General features: G+C 45.9%; 1 protein-coding gene across 1 annotated transcript; it reads right to left on the minus strand.

The window, feature by feature from the left end:
* Positions 1–543: 543 nt before the first annotated feature.
* On the minus strand, positions 544–15,671 carry LOC134965307 (olfactory receptor 1G1-like). Its single transcript, XM_063941783.1, has 3 exons — positions 15,574–15,671; positions 14,303–14,502; positions 544–1,475 (listed from the first exon to the last, which is right to left on the minus strand). The coding sequence occupies exons 1-3, from the start codon at positions 15,669–15,671 to the stop codon at positions 544–546; spliced, it is 1,230 nt and encodes a 409-aa protein (XP_063797853.1).
* Between the last annotated feature and the right edge of the window lie 3,486 nt (positions 15,672–19,157).

A 19,157-nucleotide genomic window follows, 5' to 3' on the forward strand; every position in this document is an offset into this window, starting at 1 on the left:
CATGGATTAATATTTACTTACAAAAAGACGTATCAAATTTACACCTCTATAGATTTACCACATTTTTATCACTTATATGTACAACAAATCAGAAACTCCCGTGCGAAGAACTGGTAGAACATCTAGTACTGTATATAATTATCTAGTACTGTATATAATTAATGCATTAGTGCAGTGGTTTCCAAACTTTTTTGAATCAGGGCACCCTAGAATATCAGATTTTTTCACGGCACCCCTAGTCCAAAAATTTCTTATTGAGAAATTTAGAAAGAAATATTACATTAAGTAGATCGCGTTTATATGTCATCCTTAGGGTCAGTTGTGTGGTGAGGGACAAGATTTGCTTCTGTTTAGCCACATATTTTATGACTGGCAGCCACCAGCACTGGTTTTGCCTATTATATTGACCATGAATAATTGGAATTGGCCCTGGACCACCAACCCAGGGCACCTCTGCAAGTGTCCCGAGGCACCCCAGGGAGCCACGTCACACAGTTTGGGAACCTCTGCATTAGTGTAAAAAAAAATCAATTAAATGTATAATTATGCAAGACTTATCATTTTCCTTAATGCACTTTTGAATTCCTTGTTCCTCAAGGTATATATCATGGGGTTTAGTGTTGGTGTAATTACAGCATAAACCACAGGAACAAATTTCTCCTCCTCCAATAAGTTCTTAGAAGGAGGTTTATAATAAGCTAAGGAACATGTTAAAAAGAATAATGTTACAACAATGAGATGGGATGCACAAGTGGAGAAGGCCTTTCTTTGTCCTTCTTTAGATCTGATTTTCAATATGGTGGAAATAATATGAATGTAAGAGATGAATGTTAATAGGAAAGACCCAAGTCCATAAACTGATCCAACAATGAGGAGAACAATCTCATTAAGCCATGTACTGCCACAAGCCAACTTTAATAAAGGGGGGATTTCACAAAAGAACTGGTTAACACTATTGGAGGAGCAGAAGTTGAGACGGAGGATAAATATAGTGTGGAATATGGAATTGATGAACCCACTGATCCAGGAGCTGCAGACTAACATTATGCATCTAGAAAGGTCCATCAGTGTAACATAATGCAGTGGGTTGCAGATGGCGATGTATCGGTCATAAGCCATAACGGCAAGCAATGTGCATTCTATGCTACCCAGAGCAATGAAAAAATACATCTGGGCCAAACAACCAGAGAAAGAAATGGAATTGTTCTTCTTTATGAAATTAAGGAGCATGTTCGGGATGGTTACGGATGTGTAAAATATCTCAAGGAAAGACAGATTGCAGAGGAAAAAGTACATTGGGGTGTGGAGCTCGGTGCTGGCTGAGGTTACAAGGATGATGAGAACATTTCCTGTAAGGGTCGATATGTAAAACACAAAGAAAGTGTAAAATAATGCGATCTGTACGGAGAGAAGAGCTGGAAATCCGAGGAGGATAAATTCTGTCACAGAGCTGTCATTGCCCATCTCCAGCCACACTTGAATAAAATGAACATAAAAATAAATGAATTAACAATAGGTCTTAAAAATAAATTACTAAATGAAATGATACAGTTTTATAGTCATGTGCATTCCATGTATTTGTTTATTAAAGTGATATTGCCCTACTTCTTATCACTATCCATGCTACCTATGTTCCTTGTCTTCTGTCTTCAAGTCCCCTTCAGAAAATGGATACTGCACACTTACCCTCATCGAGTGCAACACTAGCTTCAACTCATAGCAAATTATTCCACTTTCAAGTTACCACCGGCGGCCCCTGCTGCTACCAGCCTGGCATGCAGGCTTGCACACCGGCAGACTACAGCGGGAATAGGAAAAAGAGAGGGCACACGGAGATCAGTGCTCACATTCAATACCACGCTAGGACACTGGAAGAATAAGCCTGTGCGCCTGGAGGTACGGAGTGTGATCAGAAAACAAGATCCCCAACCAACCACGATAGACCACCTGTTAATACCAAGCATCCTATCAGCAAGTTCATACAGGACAGCAAAAGACTATTTACAGTCCACATCTCCATCTACATTGTATGCTCACTCTTGCATTTGTTCAACCTTTTGTGACATTTACTTATTTCTAGTTACCCTGCATCCACCAATCAGATTTCTTTACTAAAGTTTGTAAGCAGAACGCTCTCATTTTTATTGTGCGCATATCCCTGTGGTATTAAGTCAACCTGTATACATTTAACCTGTTTTGCTTTTTATCAGCTGTTAAGTAATCTACACTTACCCAGGGCTGAAACTAGGATTTCTGTCACCCGGGGCAAAAATCAATAAAAATATTAAAAACACAAAGTAAAAAAATTAAAATAAAAACAATCAGAACCAGCAATATACAGTTTACCTCTATGATGACACTGAATATAATATTTATAAATCTTTTGAGTGACAGGGTACCTACATAAACTGTTGAATTTAGACTCACCATATTCTCTCCCTAGTCAATGCTGGCTTTTTCCCAGGCCTCCTACCCTTGCTGTTTGCAGCCTTGTGCACAGCAACTGCTCTGGTGATGAGTGGCTGCAGCAGTCCTGGGTAGCTGCCACTCCACTCTCTGCTCCACCACAAACATCTCCCTGGACATGGTGCTCCGTCGGTGGCCATCTTTGGAAGGGCGCAATGCCACTCCTCTACCTTCTCTGGTTGACCACTCCTCTAGCTTCTCTGTATTTGTCCAGCATGGCAAGGTATCAGCGCCCCCTCTAAAGTTGCGCCCGGGTCACGTGCCCCCCACTACCTAGTTGTAGCCCTGACGTATCTAGCAAACATTTTTATTGTATTATATATGTGGAGCAATGTGACTCCATTCTAATAAATTGCATTTTCACTGAGACACGTACACCATTCTTTCATTCACATTAAAAGCAGACCCACACCAAGCGATTTATTAATTTTACACTCATATATAGGGTTTAGATAACCCTAGGATCTAGCTGCTACTATCTGACATCCACTCTAGTTTAGCACATAATATGCCCCCATCTTAAGTTGTTACCACACTTGCCCTACAAGACACAGCACCTGATTTAGAGGTGGACGCAGAAGCAAACATCAGAAGCAAGCGGCCTATGGGCCTAACTCAGACATGATCACAGTACAAAATTGTTCTCTAATGGGCAAAACCATGTGTACTGCAGGTGTGGCAGATATAACATGTGCAGAGAGAGTTGCATTTTGGTGGGTTATTTTGTTTCTGTGCAAGGTAAGTACTAACTGCTTTATTTTTACACTGCAATTTTGATTTCAGTTTGAACACACCCCACCCAAATCTAACTCTCTCTGCACATGTCACATCTGCCTCCTCTGCAGTGCACATGGGTGGTCATTCCGAGTCGTTCGCTCTGAAAATTTCTTCGCATCGCAGCGATTTTCCGCTTAGTGCGCATGCGCAATGTCCGCACTGCGACTGCGCCAAGTAAATTTGCTAAGAAGTTTGTTTTTTTACTCACGGCTTTTTCATCACTCAGGCGATCGTAGTGTGATTGACAGGAAGTGGGTGTTTCTGGGCGGAAACTGGCCGTTTTATGGGCGTGTGGGAAAAAACGCTACCGTTTCTGGGAAAAACGCGGGAGTGGCTGGAGAAACGGAGGAGTGTCTGGGCGAACGCTGGGTGTGTTTGTGACGTCAAACCAGGAACGACAAGCACTGAACTGATCGCACTGGCAGAGTAAGTCTCGAGCTACTCAGAAACTGCACAGAGATGTCTTATCGCAATGTTGCGAATCTTTCGTTCGCAATTTTAAGAAGCTAAGATTCACTCCCAGTAGGCGGCGGCTTAGCGTGTGCAATACTGCTAAAATCGCCTTGCGAGCGAACAACTCGGAATGACCCCCATGGTTTTGCCCATTAGAGAACAATTTTGCTGCTGTGATCAGGTCAGAATTAGGCCCAGTGTTATCTGTCCTTGCATGCTTCTGAGTCACACTGGGCAAGTGTTCCATTATCTCACAAAGGTGCAGAACACATTTACATGCAGATCCATGCAATTTTGTCAGGCATTTTTGGGTGATAATAGGGCTTAAACTAGCCATATGCAGGTATGTTTCTGTCAGCAACAAAATACACAGATGCACTTACCCAGAGGGCCATGGTTAGACAGAGACCTCCACAGCGCTGGTGTAATCTCTGATGGTTTGGCCTATGCATCTTAATATGGCAGTGGGCAACTCAGTAGAACAACCATCAGCCGCAGCATTAGCATAAAGACACAGTAGTGGATGTTTCAAAAGAAGCAGGTGGGTGGGGGGAGGTGTAGTAAGCATTGGAGAGTGATAAAGTGTTTAATGGGAACTGCATACTGATATTACTTGAGAATAAGGTGATACTGGTACATTTTCTATTTCTTCACATTATCTTAGGAATTCAATTCAACGACATTGGCATATTTTGATGTCAGATCAAGTTATTGGACCCTTCTGTGAGAATAAGCCGTTGTTTGCATATAAACGGAGTAGAAATTTGAAGGACATGATCACTTCTTCTGATGTTAGCCCTAGAATCACTAAAGCTAATTGGCTCTCATTGAAAAATGGGGCCTATGGTTGCAGTGGCTGTGTTAATTGCCAGCACAAGATTGCTGGTGACTCCTTTATACATCCGAGGTCTGGCATGAAACATGTCCTGAAACATCACATGACTTGCTAGAGCAAATATGGGGTGTATCTTATCTTCTGCCCATGTAAACTCATATACATTGGTAAAACGATCAGAAGGCTGAAAGAACGCATAGCGATGCATCGCTCCTCGATCAAGACAGCCATGTCTAAGATTGAACAGAGCACACCACCAGTAGCCAGACACTTTGTGACGGCTGGTCACTCATTGCGAGACTTTAAATTTATGCCACTGGATCAGATTAAACCCCCTGCATTAAAATGGGGGTCAAGGAGGGTTTTGGGGGCCCCAGAGCTATCTTTTGTACTGAGCCCCAAGATATCTGTAGCCGGCCCTGTTTGCAAGAGGTAGTCAATAGATTTAAAGCAACAATTAGTTTAACGGCAAATCCTGGTTAAAGGAAAATCATTAGGATAACAATAAATGGTCCCTTTGTAATGAAGACAATAAAGATTACAACTTTCATTTTGAAAACTAAAATAATAATGACTAGAGATGAGCAGATTTGGTTCACTGGGAACCGAACCCTACTGGACTTCACTACCCGAGACCGGAGACGAACCCGGCTCGGGTTTTCCCGCCTGACTCAGAAACCAGAACAAGGCAAAACGTCATCATCACGCTGTCGGATTCTCGTGGGCAGAGGTAAAGTGAGCCAGAATGGGGAGGAACTGTGTTCTGTCAGTTCCAATTGGAGACGGAACGCAGTTCCGCCACCTCCAACTCGCCTAACAGAGAATGTGAGCCAGGAGCAGCATGGGAATGCCAGGCGCCCGCTGACGTTCTGTTACCAGCGGGCACCGGCACCTTCCCGTCATCGACAGCCGGAGCTCACTCCTGAGCTCCGGCTGTGTGCGGCTGTATGCGGTGCTATGGGAGAGATGTCATGATGTCTCTCCGATAGATCTGAGTAGTGGGCACCAGGCGGAGGTCAGTGGTCCGGAAGTAGGAGCGGGGCTGGCGAGTATTGTGGGTTTTTTGTTTTGTTTTTTGTGTGTGAAGCTGCGCTACTAGGGGGCATCTTCTACTGGGGGCATTTACTACTGGGGGCAACTTCTACTGGGGGCATCTATACTGAGGAATAACTACTGGGGACATATCTACAAGGGCCAACTGTACTGGGGGCAGCTTCTACTGGGGCATCTATACTGGGGATTTAACTACTGGGGGCAGCTTCTACTGGGGGCATCTATACTGAGGAATAACTACTGGGGGCATAACTACAATGGCTATCTGTACTGAGGGCATCTATACTGGGACATAACTACTGGGGGCATCTATACTGGGGCATAACTACTGGGGGCAACTGTACTGGGGCAGCTTCTACTGGGGACATCTATACTGGGGCATAACTACAGGGGGCAACTGTACTGGGGGCAGCTTCTACTGGGGGCATCTATACTGGAGCCAACTGTACTGGGGGCATCTGTACTGGGCAGCTTCTACTGAGGGCATCTGTACTGGGAGCATAACTACAGGGGGCATCGGTACTGGGGGCAGCATCTGTACTGAGGGCAGCTCTATTGGGGGCATCTGTACTTGGGGCATAACTACAGGGGGCATAACTACACAGGGGGCATCTCTACTGGGGGCATAACTACGGGGGCAATACTACACAGGCCATTACCACTGGGGGCACTACTAATGACAGCATTGCATAGGGGGCACTTAATAAGGGGCATCCTTTCTGGGGACATTAGGGGCACTACTACTGTGGGCACTGTATAAGGGGCACCAATACTATGGACTTTACATAAGGGGCATTACAACTGTGGGCACTACCACTACAGTGGGCATTGCATAAAGGGCACTACTACTGAGGGCATTGTATAAGGGATGCTACTGCTGTGGTCATGTTGGGTGACCATGCCCCTTTATGTTTCGTGACCACGGCCCTTTTTTGCGGCGTGCGCCTACGGGTTGTACAATGCCTTTGGGACTGGGGGGGGGGGGGGAGGGTGAGGGGTGAGTTCCACCACCTCTCCAGGACCACTTTAAGCACTGCTTGCGGGGTTTGGATTCCATATAAGGAGCCACGCGTCGCCGCCATTTTCACTCCGGCATTTAAGAGTGTGGCGAGAGGACGTGTCTCCGTCCTCAGTGTCCTGCATCAGTACATTGGTAGTGTCTTGTGCTGCATCAGTCCAGTCACAGTGGTGGTGTCCTCTGCTGCCATATGTCCAGTGCTGCTGTATAAATCCAGTCCAGTGGTTCTGTGTTGTGCTGCTTCAGTCCAGTGGTAGTGTCTTGTGCTGCATCAGTCCAGTCACAGTGGTGGTGTCCTCTGCTGCCATATGTCCAGTGCTGCTGTATAAGTCCAGTCCAGTGCAGTGTTATCCTGCATCAGTCCAGTGGTGGTGTCCCTGTGCTGCTGTATCTGTCCAGTGGTACTGCCATATATGTCCAGTGACACTGCCGTATATGTCCAGTGACACTGCCGTATATGTCCAGCGGTACTGCCATATAAATCCAGTGGTACTGCCGTATATGTGCACTGGTACTGCCATATAATTCCAGTGATACTGCAGTATATGTCCAGTGGTACTGCCGTATAAATTCAGTGGTATTGGCGTATAAAACCAGTCCAGTGATACTGTCATATATGTCCAGTGGCACTGCCATATAATTCCAGTGATACTGCCGTATATGTCCAGTAGTACTGCCATATAAACCCAGTGGTACTGGCGTATAAATCCAGTCCAGTGATACTGCTGTATATGTCCAGTGGTACTGCCATATAATTCCGGTGATACTGCCGTATATATCCAGTGGTACTGGCGTATAAATCCAGTCCAGTGATACTGCCATATATGTCCAATGACACTGCCATATATGTCCAGTGATACTGCCGTATATGTCCAGTGGTACTGCTGTATAAGTCTAGTCCATTGGTGCTGCCATATAAGTTCAGTGGTGCTGCCCTGTGCTGTATATTATTTACTCCAAATAAAGGGGTTATTAATATTTAATCCAAATAATTTTTACAGGGTTTGCCCTGTGTAGTGTAGAGGTACGCTCTCCTTTGCTGCATTTTGTTATATATCTCTACAGAAAAATAATGGAGAACAAAAATTTGGAGGATAAATTAGGGAAAGATCAGGAACTACTTCCTCCTACTGCTGCTGCTGCCGCTGCTGTTGTTGCTGCTGGGAGTCGATCGTCATCCCAGGGGGGAATTCAGAAGACCAATTGTACTACTTCAACTAAGCAAATGACTGTCCAACAGTCCTTTGTGAGGAAGATGAAATATGACAGCAGTCATCCTGATGCAAAGCGGATAACTAAGGCCTTGACAGCTGTGTTGGCATTAGACGTGCGTCCGGTATCCTCCATTAGTGCAGTGGGACTGCAGTGCCAACCAGTGACGTGCGGTGGGGTGAGGCAGGTGTAGCTTTTTAGCTCACCGCACGTCCCTGGTGCCAACCCAGGTGTTTGTACCGCACACTTGTGTCGCTTAGCTTAGTCATACAGCCACCTCGGTGCAACCTTTTGGCCTAAAACAATATTGTGAGGTGTGAGGTGTTCAGAATAGACTGGAAATTTGTGGAAATTAATGTTATTGAGGTTAATAATACCGTAGGAGCAAAATTATCTCCAAATTCTGTGATTTTAGCTGTTTTTATGTTTTTTCCCCAAAATGATCCAGATCCAAAACCAAAACCAAAAGGGTGGTTTTGGCAAAACCAATCCAGATCTAAAACACGAGCATGGAACCATAACCAAAGCACAACACAAAAAGTGCCTGCCGCACATCTCTAATAATGACAGAGGTTGTAGTCCCAATAATAGTTATTAGGAAGATGAAGACAATGACTTGGGTAGAAGACGTAACACATATGATATTTGGTAACAACACAATATTAACAGTAATAACGCCTTGAAAAAAACATAAACATAGATGTGCCCATAAGATGAGAAGAGGAGCAGCGGCGCAGTGTAAGTCAGTTGTCCAGACCCCTAACTCAGGCAGCCACAGTACTGCTGTGTTAGGTTCCTGGTGCTCAGAACAAGGGAGATGTTATGAAGCGAGTCCAGAGCACCAGGACGGAATGCTGGGAAAGGGGAATGGAAAGGGAATAGCCCCTGGCGCCCTATCTCCGTTGTCTCACCCGTGCTGTCAGTACACTCTTGCGAGACTATGGTTGCTTGAGCCCATGGCAGCCGCGTTTGAAGGGCGGATTACGTCTGCCCAACTTCGATGCCCCCTCAGGTCTTAATGAGAGACAAAGAGTGAACCGAGACAGGGTGATAACAAGGGGCCCTCTGACTAAACAACAAGGCCAGGGGCTACTAACAAACCTAAAACCAAAGTATGTGCGGCTTGCCGCCAAAGGAAAAGAACAACAAAGGAAATGCTGACCACACACCGACACAATACTCGTGTACCGGCGGTGACAGCATAAGCAGAACCCTCTGCAAAACACCAGTGACAGAAATAATAAGGGAATACAGCGGCCTATGCCAACGGACGCGGCCGTGCCGCTACTCACGGAACCGGTACGAATACTGGCAAATGGACAGGAACTCCCAATGCTGCTGACACAGACTCTCAGAACTGGAGGACAGGCAGAATCCCAAACGACAGACCGGTGGACACCAAGAAGCCAGAAACTTGCACAGGCAAAGGTACTGGACCTCAGGACAGGAACGCCTCACGGCAGGACACGGGATCAGACATAGGAATCGACACAGGGACTGACACAGGAAGCTCAGGAACTAGCAGGAACCAAGCTCAGAACTCAAGCAGACTGAAAACCCAGGAATATCACCAGCATCTGTGAATTGCAAACAGCCAGCATATAACAGAGAGGCCTAATTAATAATCCCATGCAGCTGCCTTGTTGCATGATTTCAAACTGACCAGATGCAATTAGCAGCCAGGTGAGGCTGAACACAAGGGAACAAGCTGCAATTACACAGACTCACCAGCGGCAGCAGACAAGAGTATTCTAAAACAGAGCAACAGGAAATCCTGGCATGCAAGACAACTTTATAAACATAAAATAGGAATGAACCACTACCTGTGGTTCATAACAGTATCCCCTCCTTAAGGGTGAGCTCCGAGCACCCCATGACACCTACGGGGAACATAAACAGAAGTAAAACATGAAATACAGAACAAAACTGCAAAACAGGAATGAGCCACAGCCGTGGCTCATAACATCACCCCCCCCTTGAGGAGGGGTCAAAAGACCCCAAAATTCAGACTATCCAGAACAAGGGATACAAAAAAAAAAAAAACCTGACACACTGGTCTAACAGACAAGAAAACAAAAAAAACAAGTTGTAGCAACAACTTGTAACAGTGCCCTCCCCTTGATGGTGGCCACTGGACACAAGACAAGGAAAAAAAAAAATCTTTTTTTTTTTTTTTTAAATCAAGGCAAGAGTCAAAAAATTATTTCTTTTTCTTCTTCTTCTTTTTACAAAGCTCTTTAGGTCTGACCAAGGTAATTCCCCAAACATTGTCTGAGCTGATGGTACCACCCAGCAAGGCTGCGTTCAAATCAGAGACAGGTTTCTTACCCTTGGGAGCTGAACTTTCTGGCAAAGTACTATTATTAGAAGAAGAAGTCAGAAAAGCACATCCTGCAGTCAAAACAACGGGCTGAGACTCTTGTGCTGAGTTTGCAGTATTTGGTGGACTCTCAGCAGACAAGACGGCTGACCTAGATGAACCTGAATCAATTTCTTTGGAACCATATCTTTTAATAATTGCATCACTGAATGCTGGGGGATCCTGAAGAATGGGATCTTCAGCTTTCATTAAGCTGGTCGCCCACTCAAAAGGCTCTCCTCTAAAAGAATAAATCAGATAGAGCACAAGGTTCTCTGGAGTGATGCCCAGAAATGGTCTAGACAACATAATAATGTAATAGTGTTTGTAAAGCGCCAGAAATTGGGCTAAGTCCCCATCAAAGATTATGGATGTTGAGATATCAGAGTCAGGATCTGTTTCCTTCTCATCTGACTGACTGGAGTGCTTTGCTAGGACCTGGTCACTATTGACCTTACTCGAAGCTGAGACTCTCTGAACCCCACCCGGGGCAGTGACTTTCTGAACCCCACCCGGGGCCGTGACTTTCTGAACCCCACCCGGGGCAGTGACTTTCTGAACCCCACCCGGGGCAGTGACTTTCTGAACCCCACCCGGGGCAGTGACTTCCTGAACCCCACCCGGGGCAGTGGCCTCCGAGAACCCCGCCGGGGCAGTGGCCTCCGAGAACCCCGCTGGGGCAGTGGCCTCCGAGAACACCGCTCCAGGACCCTGGGCTACGGGCACCACTCCAGGACCCTGGGCTACGGGCACCACTCCAGGACCCTGGGCTACGGGCACCACTCCAGGACCCTGGGCTACGGGCACCACTCCAGGACCCTGGGCTACGGGCACCACTCCAGGGGCTTGCAACTCCGCTTCCACAGGAACCTCAAGAAAGGAGAAAAACATTCTTTTTTGATTCCTGAATCTATAATGGGGCTCCCTTGCCCAAGGACCCCAATTATAGGACAGAGAGCTTTTTAGTGTGGGTTGTGTGACAAGTACCTCTGCCACAGTAGAGACAGGAGTAGGTCTTGTATCCTGACTCAACTTGGCCAGAGGGCAAGACTCGTCACCACACTTTGGCTTGCGCAACTCACAGGTCTGCAGATAGTGGCCTAAACCCCCACAATATAGGCATAAGTTTAAGTTTCTGCGACGCAGACGCTCCTCTTCTGAGAGCCTGGGCGGCAGAAAACTTTTAAACTTTTTCTCTTCAATTAAACCAGAGGATTTTCTTGTCACCATACTGTGAACAAGAGTCTCTTTAGAGATAGATGTACTCTCAACGACTTCTGGCAAAATGAGCAAGATTTTAGTCAGAAGGTTTTGCAGTTGCTTTAGGGATTGCTGCAAAACTTCTAGTCGCTCTGGTCTCAAAGCACTGAATACAGAGTTCAGGGCTGCGAGAGATGCCTGCAGGGCTTGCATAGTAGACATAGGAGGATTTAAAACTAGACAGGACAAGACAAGACAAGACAAGACAAGGCAAGGCAAGGCAAGGCAAGACTAAATTTTGCTAAACAAAACAAAGACTTTTTTTTTTTTTTAAACACCGGACTGGATTCTAAACACCGGACTGGATTCTAAACACCGGACTGGATTCTAAACACCGGACTGGATTCTAACACACTGAAATCTAGACAGGACTGGATTCTAGACTAGACACTGGACTGGGCCAAAAAAGAAAAAAAAGTTTTATTTCTTTTTTGTGGTATGGCTGGTGATAATGTTAGGTTCCTGGTGCTCAGAACAAGGGAGATGTTATGAAGCGAGTCCAGAGCACCAGGACGGAATGCTGGGAAAGGGGAATGGAAAGGGAATAGCCCCTGGCGCCCTATCTCCGTTGTCTCACCCGTGCTGTCAGTACACTCTTGCGAGACTATGGTTGCTTGAGCCCATGGCAGCCGCGTTTGAAGGGCGGATTACGTCTGCCCAACTTCGATGCCCCCTCAGGTCTTAATGAGAGACAAAGAGTGAACCGAGACAGGGTGATAACAAGGGGCCCTCTGACTAAACAACAAGGCCAGGGGCTACTAACAAACCTAAAACCAAAGTATGTGCGGCTTGCCGCCAAAGGAAAAGAACAACAAAGGAAATGCTGACCACACACCGACACAATACTCGTGTACCGGCGGTGACAGCATAAGCAGAACCCTCTGCAAAACACCAGTGACAGAAATAATAAGGGAATACAGCGGCCTACGCCAACGGACGCGGCCGTGCCGCTACTCACGGAACCGGTACGAATACTGGCAAACGGACAGGAACTCCCAATGCTGCTGACACAGACTCTCAGAACTGGAGGACAGGCAGAATCCCAAACGACAGACCGGTGGACACCAAGAAGCCAGAAACTTGCACAGGCAAAGGTACTGGACCTCAGGACAGGAACGCCTCACGGCAGGACACGGGATCAGACATAGGAATCGACACAGGGACTGACACAGGAAGCTCAGGAACTAGCAGGAACCAAGCTCAGAACTCAAGCAGACTGAAAACCCAGGAATATCACCAGCATCTGTGAATTGCAAACAGCCAGCATATAACAGAGAGGCCTAATTAATAATCCCATGCAGCTGCCTTGTTGCATGATTTCAAACTGACCAGATGCAATTAGCAGCCAGGTGAGGCTGAACACAAGGGAACAAGCTGCAATTACACAGACTCACCAGCGGCAGCAGACAAGAGTATTCTAAAACAGAGCAACAGGAAATCCTGGCATGCAAGACAACTTTATAAACATAAAATAGGAATGAACCACTACCTGTGGTTCATAACAGTATCCCCTCCTTAAGGGTGAGCTCCGAGCACCCCATGACACCTACGGGGAACATAAACAGAAGTAAAACATGAAATACAGAACAAAACTGCAAAACAGGAATGAGCCACAGCCGTGGCTCATAACATGCTGTTTAGTCATTTGTATGGTGATGTGCATCAAATATTGGGTTACTAACACTCACTGGACCAGTGACGTGTCATGACGTGAGGCAGAGCCTTTCCTGTCATACTCCAGTATAAGCCAGAGTTTTGATTACATAAAGTATATGATAAATACAAAGAATATATTAAAAATATCTTCTTTGTATTACTCTAATCATTTGTAAAGTCCAAATTCTGGAGCCAAAAGTCTATGGTGGGTGAGGCAGTTCCCCCTCTCTTACCTTTTCCGCACATCCCTGATCAATACTCACCAAATTTCCAGCTATTTATAGTGCTGTCCCTGTGTATAATTCCCACATGCACCCTATGGCTCATATATTGCGGGTAAATCTGGCTCTGGTACTAGCCAGTGCCTCCTTAGCCATTTACCTCACCACAAATCCTTGCTGTGGGCACATTCAGTCACTCTCCTGTGTTGGCAAAAATGTAGCATTATTAAGAACAGTAGACAGATAGAACAACTGGGATGGAACAATGGACCTCATTAAGGTCCAGTTGGATATGTGCCTTAATGCACAAAGTACCAATGTTCAATGTGCAGGACCCATTTTGCGCATGCACGAACAGGTCTTGCAACATAGGATGCAGGGATGGCAGCAGACTGTCAGTGATTGACAGTCTGTTGCCATTTAGGGGTGGGGTGGGGAGGGGGCAGTGATGGGATTCGTTTGTGGAAGCAGAGAGAAGAGGTCTGGGATTCCCATGGGTACTGCAACTCACCCAATGATGTGTAAGTGATCCAATGCTGCGTCCTAGGATGCAGGTCAGAGCACTTCTGCAGCAGGAGACGCCTCCTGCTGCATCACCATACAGCACTATCACTGCTGCTTCCAAGTAAGCAGCAGTGATAGCTACTACATCCTCATCTGAATGACCCTCAATACAATCTGCAAATGATTACAACAATACTGGCTCCCCTGGACCTCTGGACTGGGTCTGGACTCCCTCTGGACCTCGTCTAAGCACTCTAAACATCTGGACTGGACTTTTTCCTATGGCAGCATGTACTGGACCTCTGACTGCTTAACCTCTGGCACATACTGTATACGTTTATGGAACTTTATTGGTTGAAGTCCCTTCTTCCATTGGAGCAGATTTTTCTCTCTATCTGAAACAACCTCTGACAATGGCATACTCCCCCTTGTGATTAGCATTTACCTCTCTGACTCTGGGAGCCCTCTCTAGCAACCCGACATCTCACCATGTGAGATTGTCAGCTTTCTCTGTAATGTTTGCTGCTCTCCTTGTAGGGGGTATTTATCAAAGCATTTATGCTGGGATGTACTGAGGCCAGAAATGAGGCCAAAACTCAGAAAGTCCTGTTTTCTGAGTTTTGCCCACATTCCCAAATGAACCAAGCTACGGAATGTGAAACTTCCTGGACCCAGTGGGTAATGCTCTCTTTAGATGGTGTTACACAATCGAATTTAAACATCAAATGTATATATACAGTATTTATGTATATATATATATATATATATATACATACACATAATATATTGTAACAGGAGTCTTGCTAGAATGTGCTCTGCTACAAAAATTCCACCAGCAACCGACTCCAGGCTTGTGCAAAAACAACAAACACCTTTTATTCAGGTAGCTCACATAAAGAGAAACACATAAAACAAAGATCACTGTCTTTAGTATAAACAACCAGGGAGGTTAGGCCCTGCCTCACCCCCTCTTCCTAAATAAGGAACCCTTTCAGGTCCCGGCATCCTGACACTAGTGGCCCAGCCCTCCGTATCCTACTGTCCCTAGCAGGCCTATCACCTGGACACTGATTGCCTTCAGGAGCCCTAACTCATGGGAGAGACTCTGCTTTAAACCCAGCACCCAGGTGCTGGCTGAAGAAGCAGCTTCTTTGGCAAAGAAGCCTATAAGACCTGGTCTGGGCCAAATGGATGGGAACCTGATCCATCCACACTTCCCATCTACCCCCAGGACCCTGTGTATAGCTAACAAGTGGCAAAGTACCTCTCCTGCCACATACCCTTTCCCTCAGCTTTTCCTCCTGGCTCAGAAAAGTGGCAAGTGACATTGACAAGGTTTCACCTTCACCAATTACTTTGGGCTGACAAATCTTTGGGACATAACTTGGGCCCATACACCTGGGTCCCAAGTTCCTCTCCTTCAAGTACACATCCGAGGCCCTTTTAACTGGCCTTGGAATCTATTTCCATTAAAGGTTGGTGGCACAGACTCCACTGTGCCACCTCCCCTTTCCCTCCACTTTGGCATAGTGGCCAAAGTGGTCGTTTTAAGGGACAACTTCCTGTTGCCCACTAAACTTCCCCTTCTCTGCACCTTTCCACCTTTAGGGATGTTTCCCTTATCAGGCTCAGATTTACTGGCTACTGAGGAAGTCGCTTCATTCTTATCTGGGTGTTTGTGACACCTAACATTAACCAACTCTGGACTGAGGAAGGTTTTTAAGTTCACTCTGGGCCTAGTAGTCACCCCGGCCCTCACTGTTCTTGGCCTATATGGACAATTCCACCTTTTATGGCCAAGCTTTTGGCTCCAGTAACACCTAGTCTCTGCCCTGACTTTAACTGTTCTGAGGTCATTGTCCAACTTTGCCCCCACCCTTTCCCTCAGAGTGAGGCACTGGTCCCGAGTCTCAGAAAGTCCTTTCATTTGTTGAACTTTTAGTGCTTCCTTCAGTCTTTCCAGCTTTGGTAACATTTCTTTCATTAACGTGACTGCTTCGTCCTCCGATCTCCCATCTTTGACCCTAGTCACCGATTCCTGCCGTTCTATGACCGGCACATAACCTATTTTGATTCTCTTGTCCAGGTCTCTTATTTGACTCCGTAGTTCAGGAATCTCCGTCACAACTTCTTTTAGCTGGCTATTACTTAGGGCCAGCTTTTGGTACTCTCCCCTCAAATTTTCCAGCTCTCATGTCTCATATAGGGTACTCTCCCTGGGTAGAGCAATCTCAGAAATGGGACTCTGCACTGATTCCTCTGAGACAGGCTCTTGCTCCTTACTTAGTGTGTACTTTGTGAACTGCCCCAATTCAGCAATTGGATCTTGAGCCTCTCTTGGTAGATCATGGCGGGGTGCAACAACCCCAAGATCGAAATCTTGCACCTTATCGTCCTCATACATGAGTGGAACTCCTTCAAAAGCAGGTTCCCGGCTGACTTCGGAAGTAGAATCCTGTATTGCCACTAGCTTAGCCATGACTAGCTCACATGGGTGAGACACCTCCAAAGGTACGGTCTTTGTCTGTGATTCGTCAGAGAAAGTCTCACATGTGCACTGAATGTCCAGATCCTGGATTTCCAAGACCTCAACAGAAGCAATCTCCAGCTCAGATAAGACTTCCTGCTCTAGGATGGGCTCTTGAGTAGTCATCAAATTGCCATATGTCCAGATAGATTCCTGGGGTTCATCATTCTGCCACAGATCCAGCAGATTAGAGGATTCTTGTTTTGGAGGTGGATGATCACTTGACATCAAGTAAACCTCTCCCAGCTGCATTACTGCTTCCTCCTCACTCCCTGTCAACTGAGGAGCAGCCGGGCATCCCACATCCTCATCTCGTGTCTCCATAAACACATCTTCTGTGAGCCCCTGTGGCTGCCATGCTCCATCTTGAACAGGTTCTAGTGAACTCAGGGCTTTGTTCCACTCTTCACCCAAGCTACTACGTCATTCTTTTTCCAGAGAATGAGGTGGTGCTGCTTCGGAGGAACTTCTCACTGCTGTCCTAGGGGTTAACAACAAAACACTGCCATCTGATGTGGCTCTCTCTTGCTGCTTGCAAAATTCCAGTGGATTTTATGTGCGCTGCGCAATAATGGCTGCAGCTTCCTCCATGCTCTGGAACAGCAATACCAACTGAATGGACCTTAGTGCCTGTAAATGCTCTACCTCTGAGGAAGGGCCCTCATTTCCACCTTCCGGGCAGGTGGCCTTACTAGTGGCATAGCCGGTAGACTTCCGGGCCTTAGGCACTGGCAGCTCTGGCTCAACTTTCCTGTTCCTTCTGGCTGGAACAGGGATTCCAGTATAGCTGGGTTCCAATACAGTATGGTACCATTCTTCCACAGCCTGCACCACCGTTGGCATAATTTCCCCCGAAGATGGCATCTCCATTTTGGCTGATAATGTCTCTGATCCAACCTTCGGCATAACATCTTCAGCAATTGGTGTAGCTACACCTGTGTCTGAACTGAAACTAGGCATAGCCAATAGGTTTAGCTGAGAAACCTCCCCCTGAAGCTCCGCCAAGTCTTGCGACAGAGCCTTATTGGCCAGCACCAGACTTCCATATCATGTCTGGTCACAGGAGATTTCCTCTACTAGTCCTTGGCTATGTACTACAAAGTTTTCAGATCTGGGTTTAGCTTTTGCCAAGGTTTTCTGCAACTCTGACACCTGGCCTGAGAGCTTGGCAACCTCTTTTCTACTCTTTCCCAATTTGGACAGAGAGTCAGACAAAAGAGATTCCTTCTTCTCCAGCTTTTCCGTTAAGGTGTTCACCTGCTCTTGAAGAAAATCAAATTTTTCCTTAAGCTCTTCTAGCTCCTGGTCCTTTAATTGGACACTCTTTTCAAGGTCACTTATTGTGTGACACCAAAAAAAAGGTTCCATGCTAAAATCTTTCCCAAGATCTGGATTACTCCCCAGTAAGCTCTCCACTTCACTCTCCAACTGTGGGTTTTTAACAGGTTCACATAAATTCCTGACCTGAGGTGTTAGAGCTGTCACCCTTTTTGTTTTTTTTAGCATGAATTCTCTTTTTGTTACTAATTTGAAGAGACACTTCAGAATAGGCTGTATATCTGAAAATCTTTATTCACCCTGTTACCTTTGAAAACTGTAAGTGAAAGGGAAAATATAAAAATTCCTTTTTTTTTCTTTTTAGCACAGATTAAGTTTTTAACAAAGCACTGAAAGGTACATGTACATAGTGGTCACAAATACCTTACACTGGTAGTGCAAGTAAACAACTTCTCCCTTCAGGCTCTTAAAACTAGAACTAAGGGATTGCTGGGACACATAGTGCCACAACATGTCTCTATTTAAATAGAACCACATTTATAAAAGGTTTCAACGTTGCTTGATTGGTCTTAATGAGCCAATTAACAAGGACACCAGACTCCCATTACCAGATTTTGCAGGCACAGGTAAAAATAAGCTTGGAAAAGAAATTCAGTCATAAATTATCAGCTGCTTGCAACCCCTTAAAGCAAATCAGCACAGCTACTTTCAATGAATGGTTCTAAGCAGAAAAGTCACAATAGTCCATGCACCCTGCCAATCAGTGGCGTAACTAGAAATTTTTCTCCCCCAAGCCAAAAAATTCTTCGGCGCCCCCCCCCCCCCCCCTTCATGCTCCATAATTGGGAGCAAGAAAGGGATAAATATGCGCGCCCAAAAAAGTGTGTGTGGTTTTTTTGGAGTGGGCGTGGTTTTGCATAAAGGGGCGTGGTATTGCAGGAAAAGACTACCTTATACCCCAGTTTTGCAACCTGCACGCCCATACGTTGGCCACCACAGGAAAGAAAAATAATCCTGATTCATGCCCCTTACATTATTTGTCATTTTTCCTCCTTATAGTAATGCCCAGTATACATTATGCCACATACTGCAAAGGCCCTTAGACATTATGCCGCACACAATAATGCACGACACAATATGCACACACTGTAATGCCCCCGACACATTATGCCACACACCGTAATGTCTGTGACACATTATGCCACACACCGTAATGCCTGTGACACATTATGACAGGAATCGCAATGCCCGTTATACATTATGCTACACACTGCAATGCCCCTGATACATTATAGCACATACAATGTCTGTGACACATTATGACACACACCGCAATGTCCGTGATACATTATGCCACACACTGCAATGCCCGATACATTATAGCACATACAATGCCTGTGACACATTATGCCACACACTGCAATGACCTTGAGACATTATACCACAATGCCCGTGATATAGTATACCATACACCGTAATGCCTGTGACACATACCGCAATGCCCTGCCCGTTATACCCTATGCCACACATCGCAATGC

Source organism: Pseudophryne corroboree, chromosome 10 (genome assembly GCF_028390025.1).
Source record: "Pseudophryne corroboree isolate aPseCor3 chromosome 10, aPseCor3.hap2, whole genome shotgun sequence".
Classification (NCBI taxonomy): Eukaryota; Metazoa; Chordata; class Amphibia; order Anura; family Myobatrachidae; genus Pseudophryne; species Pseudophryne corroboree.

Excerpts from the sequence above, each read along its gene's own strand:
- LOC134965307 (XM_063941783.1), bottom strand. The coding sequence starts at position 15,671 with ATGACCTCAGAACAGTTAAAGTCAGGGCAGAGACTAGGTGTTACTGGA. Across the intron at positions 14,503-15,573 it reads GTCCATATAGGCCAAGAACA|AGAGCATTACCCACTGGGTC; the intron begins GTGAGGGCCGGG and ends CACCATCTAAAG. Across the intron at positions 1,476-14,302 it reads AAAGCTGACAATCTCACATG|TGTGGCTGGAGATGGGCAAT; the intron begins GTGAGATGTCGG and ends ATTTTATTCAAG.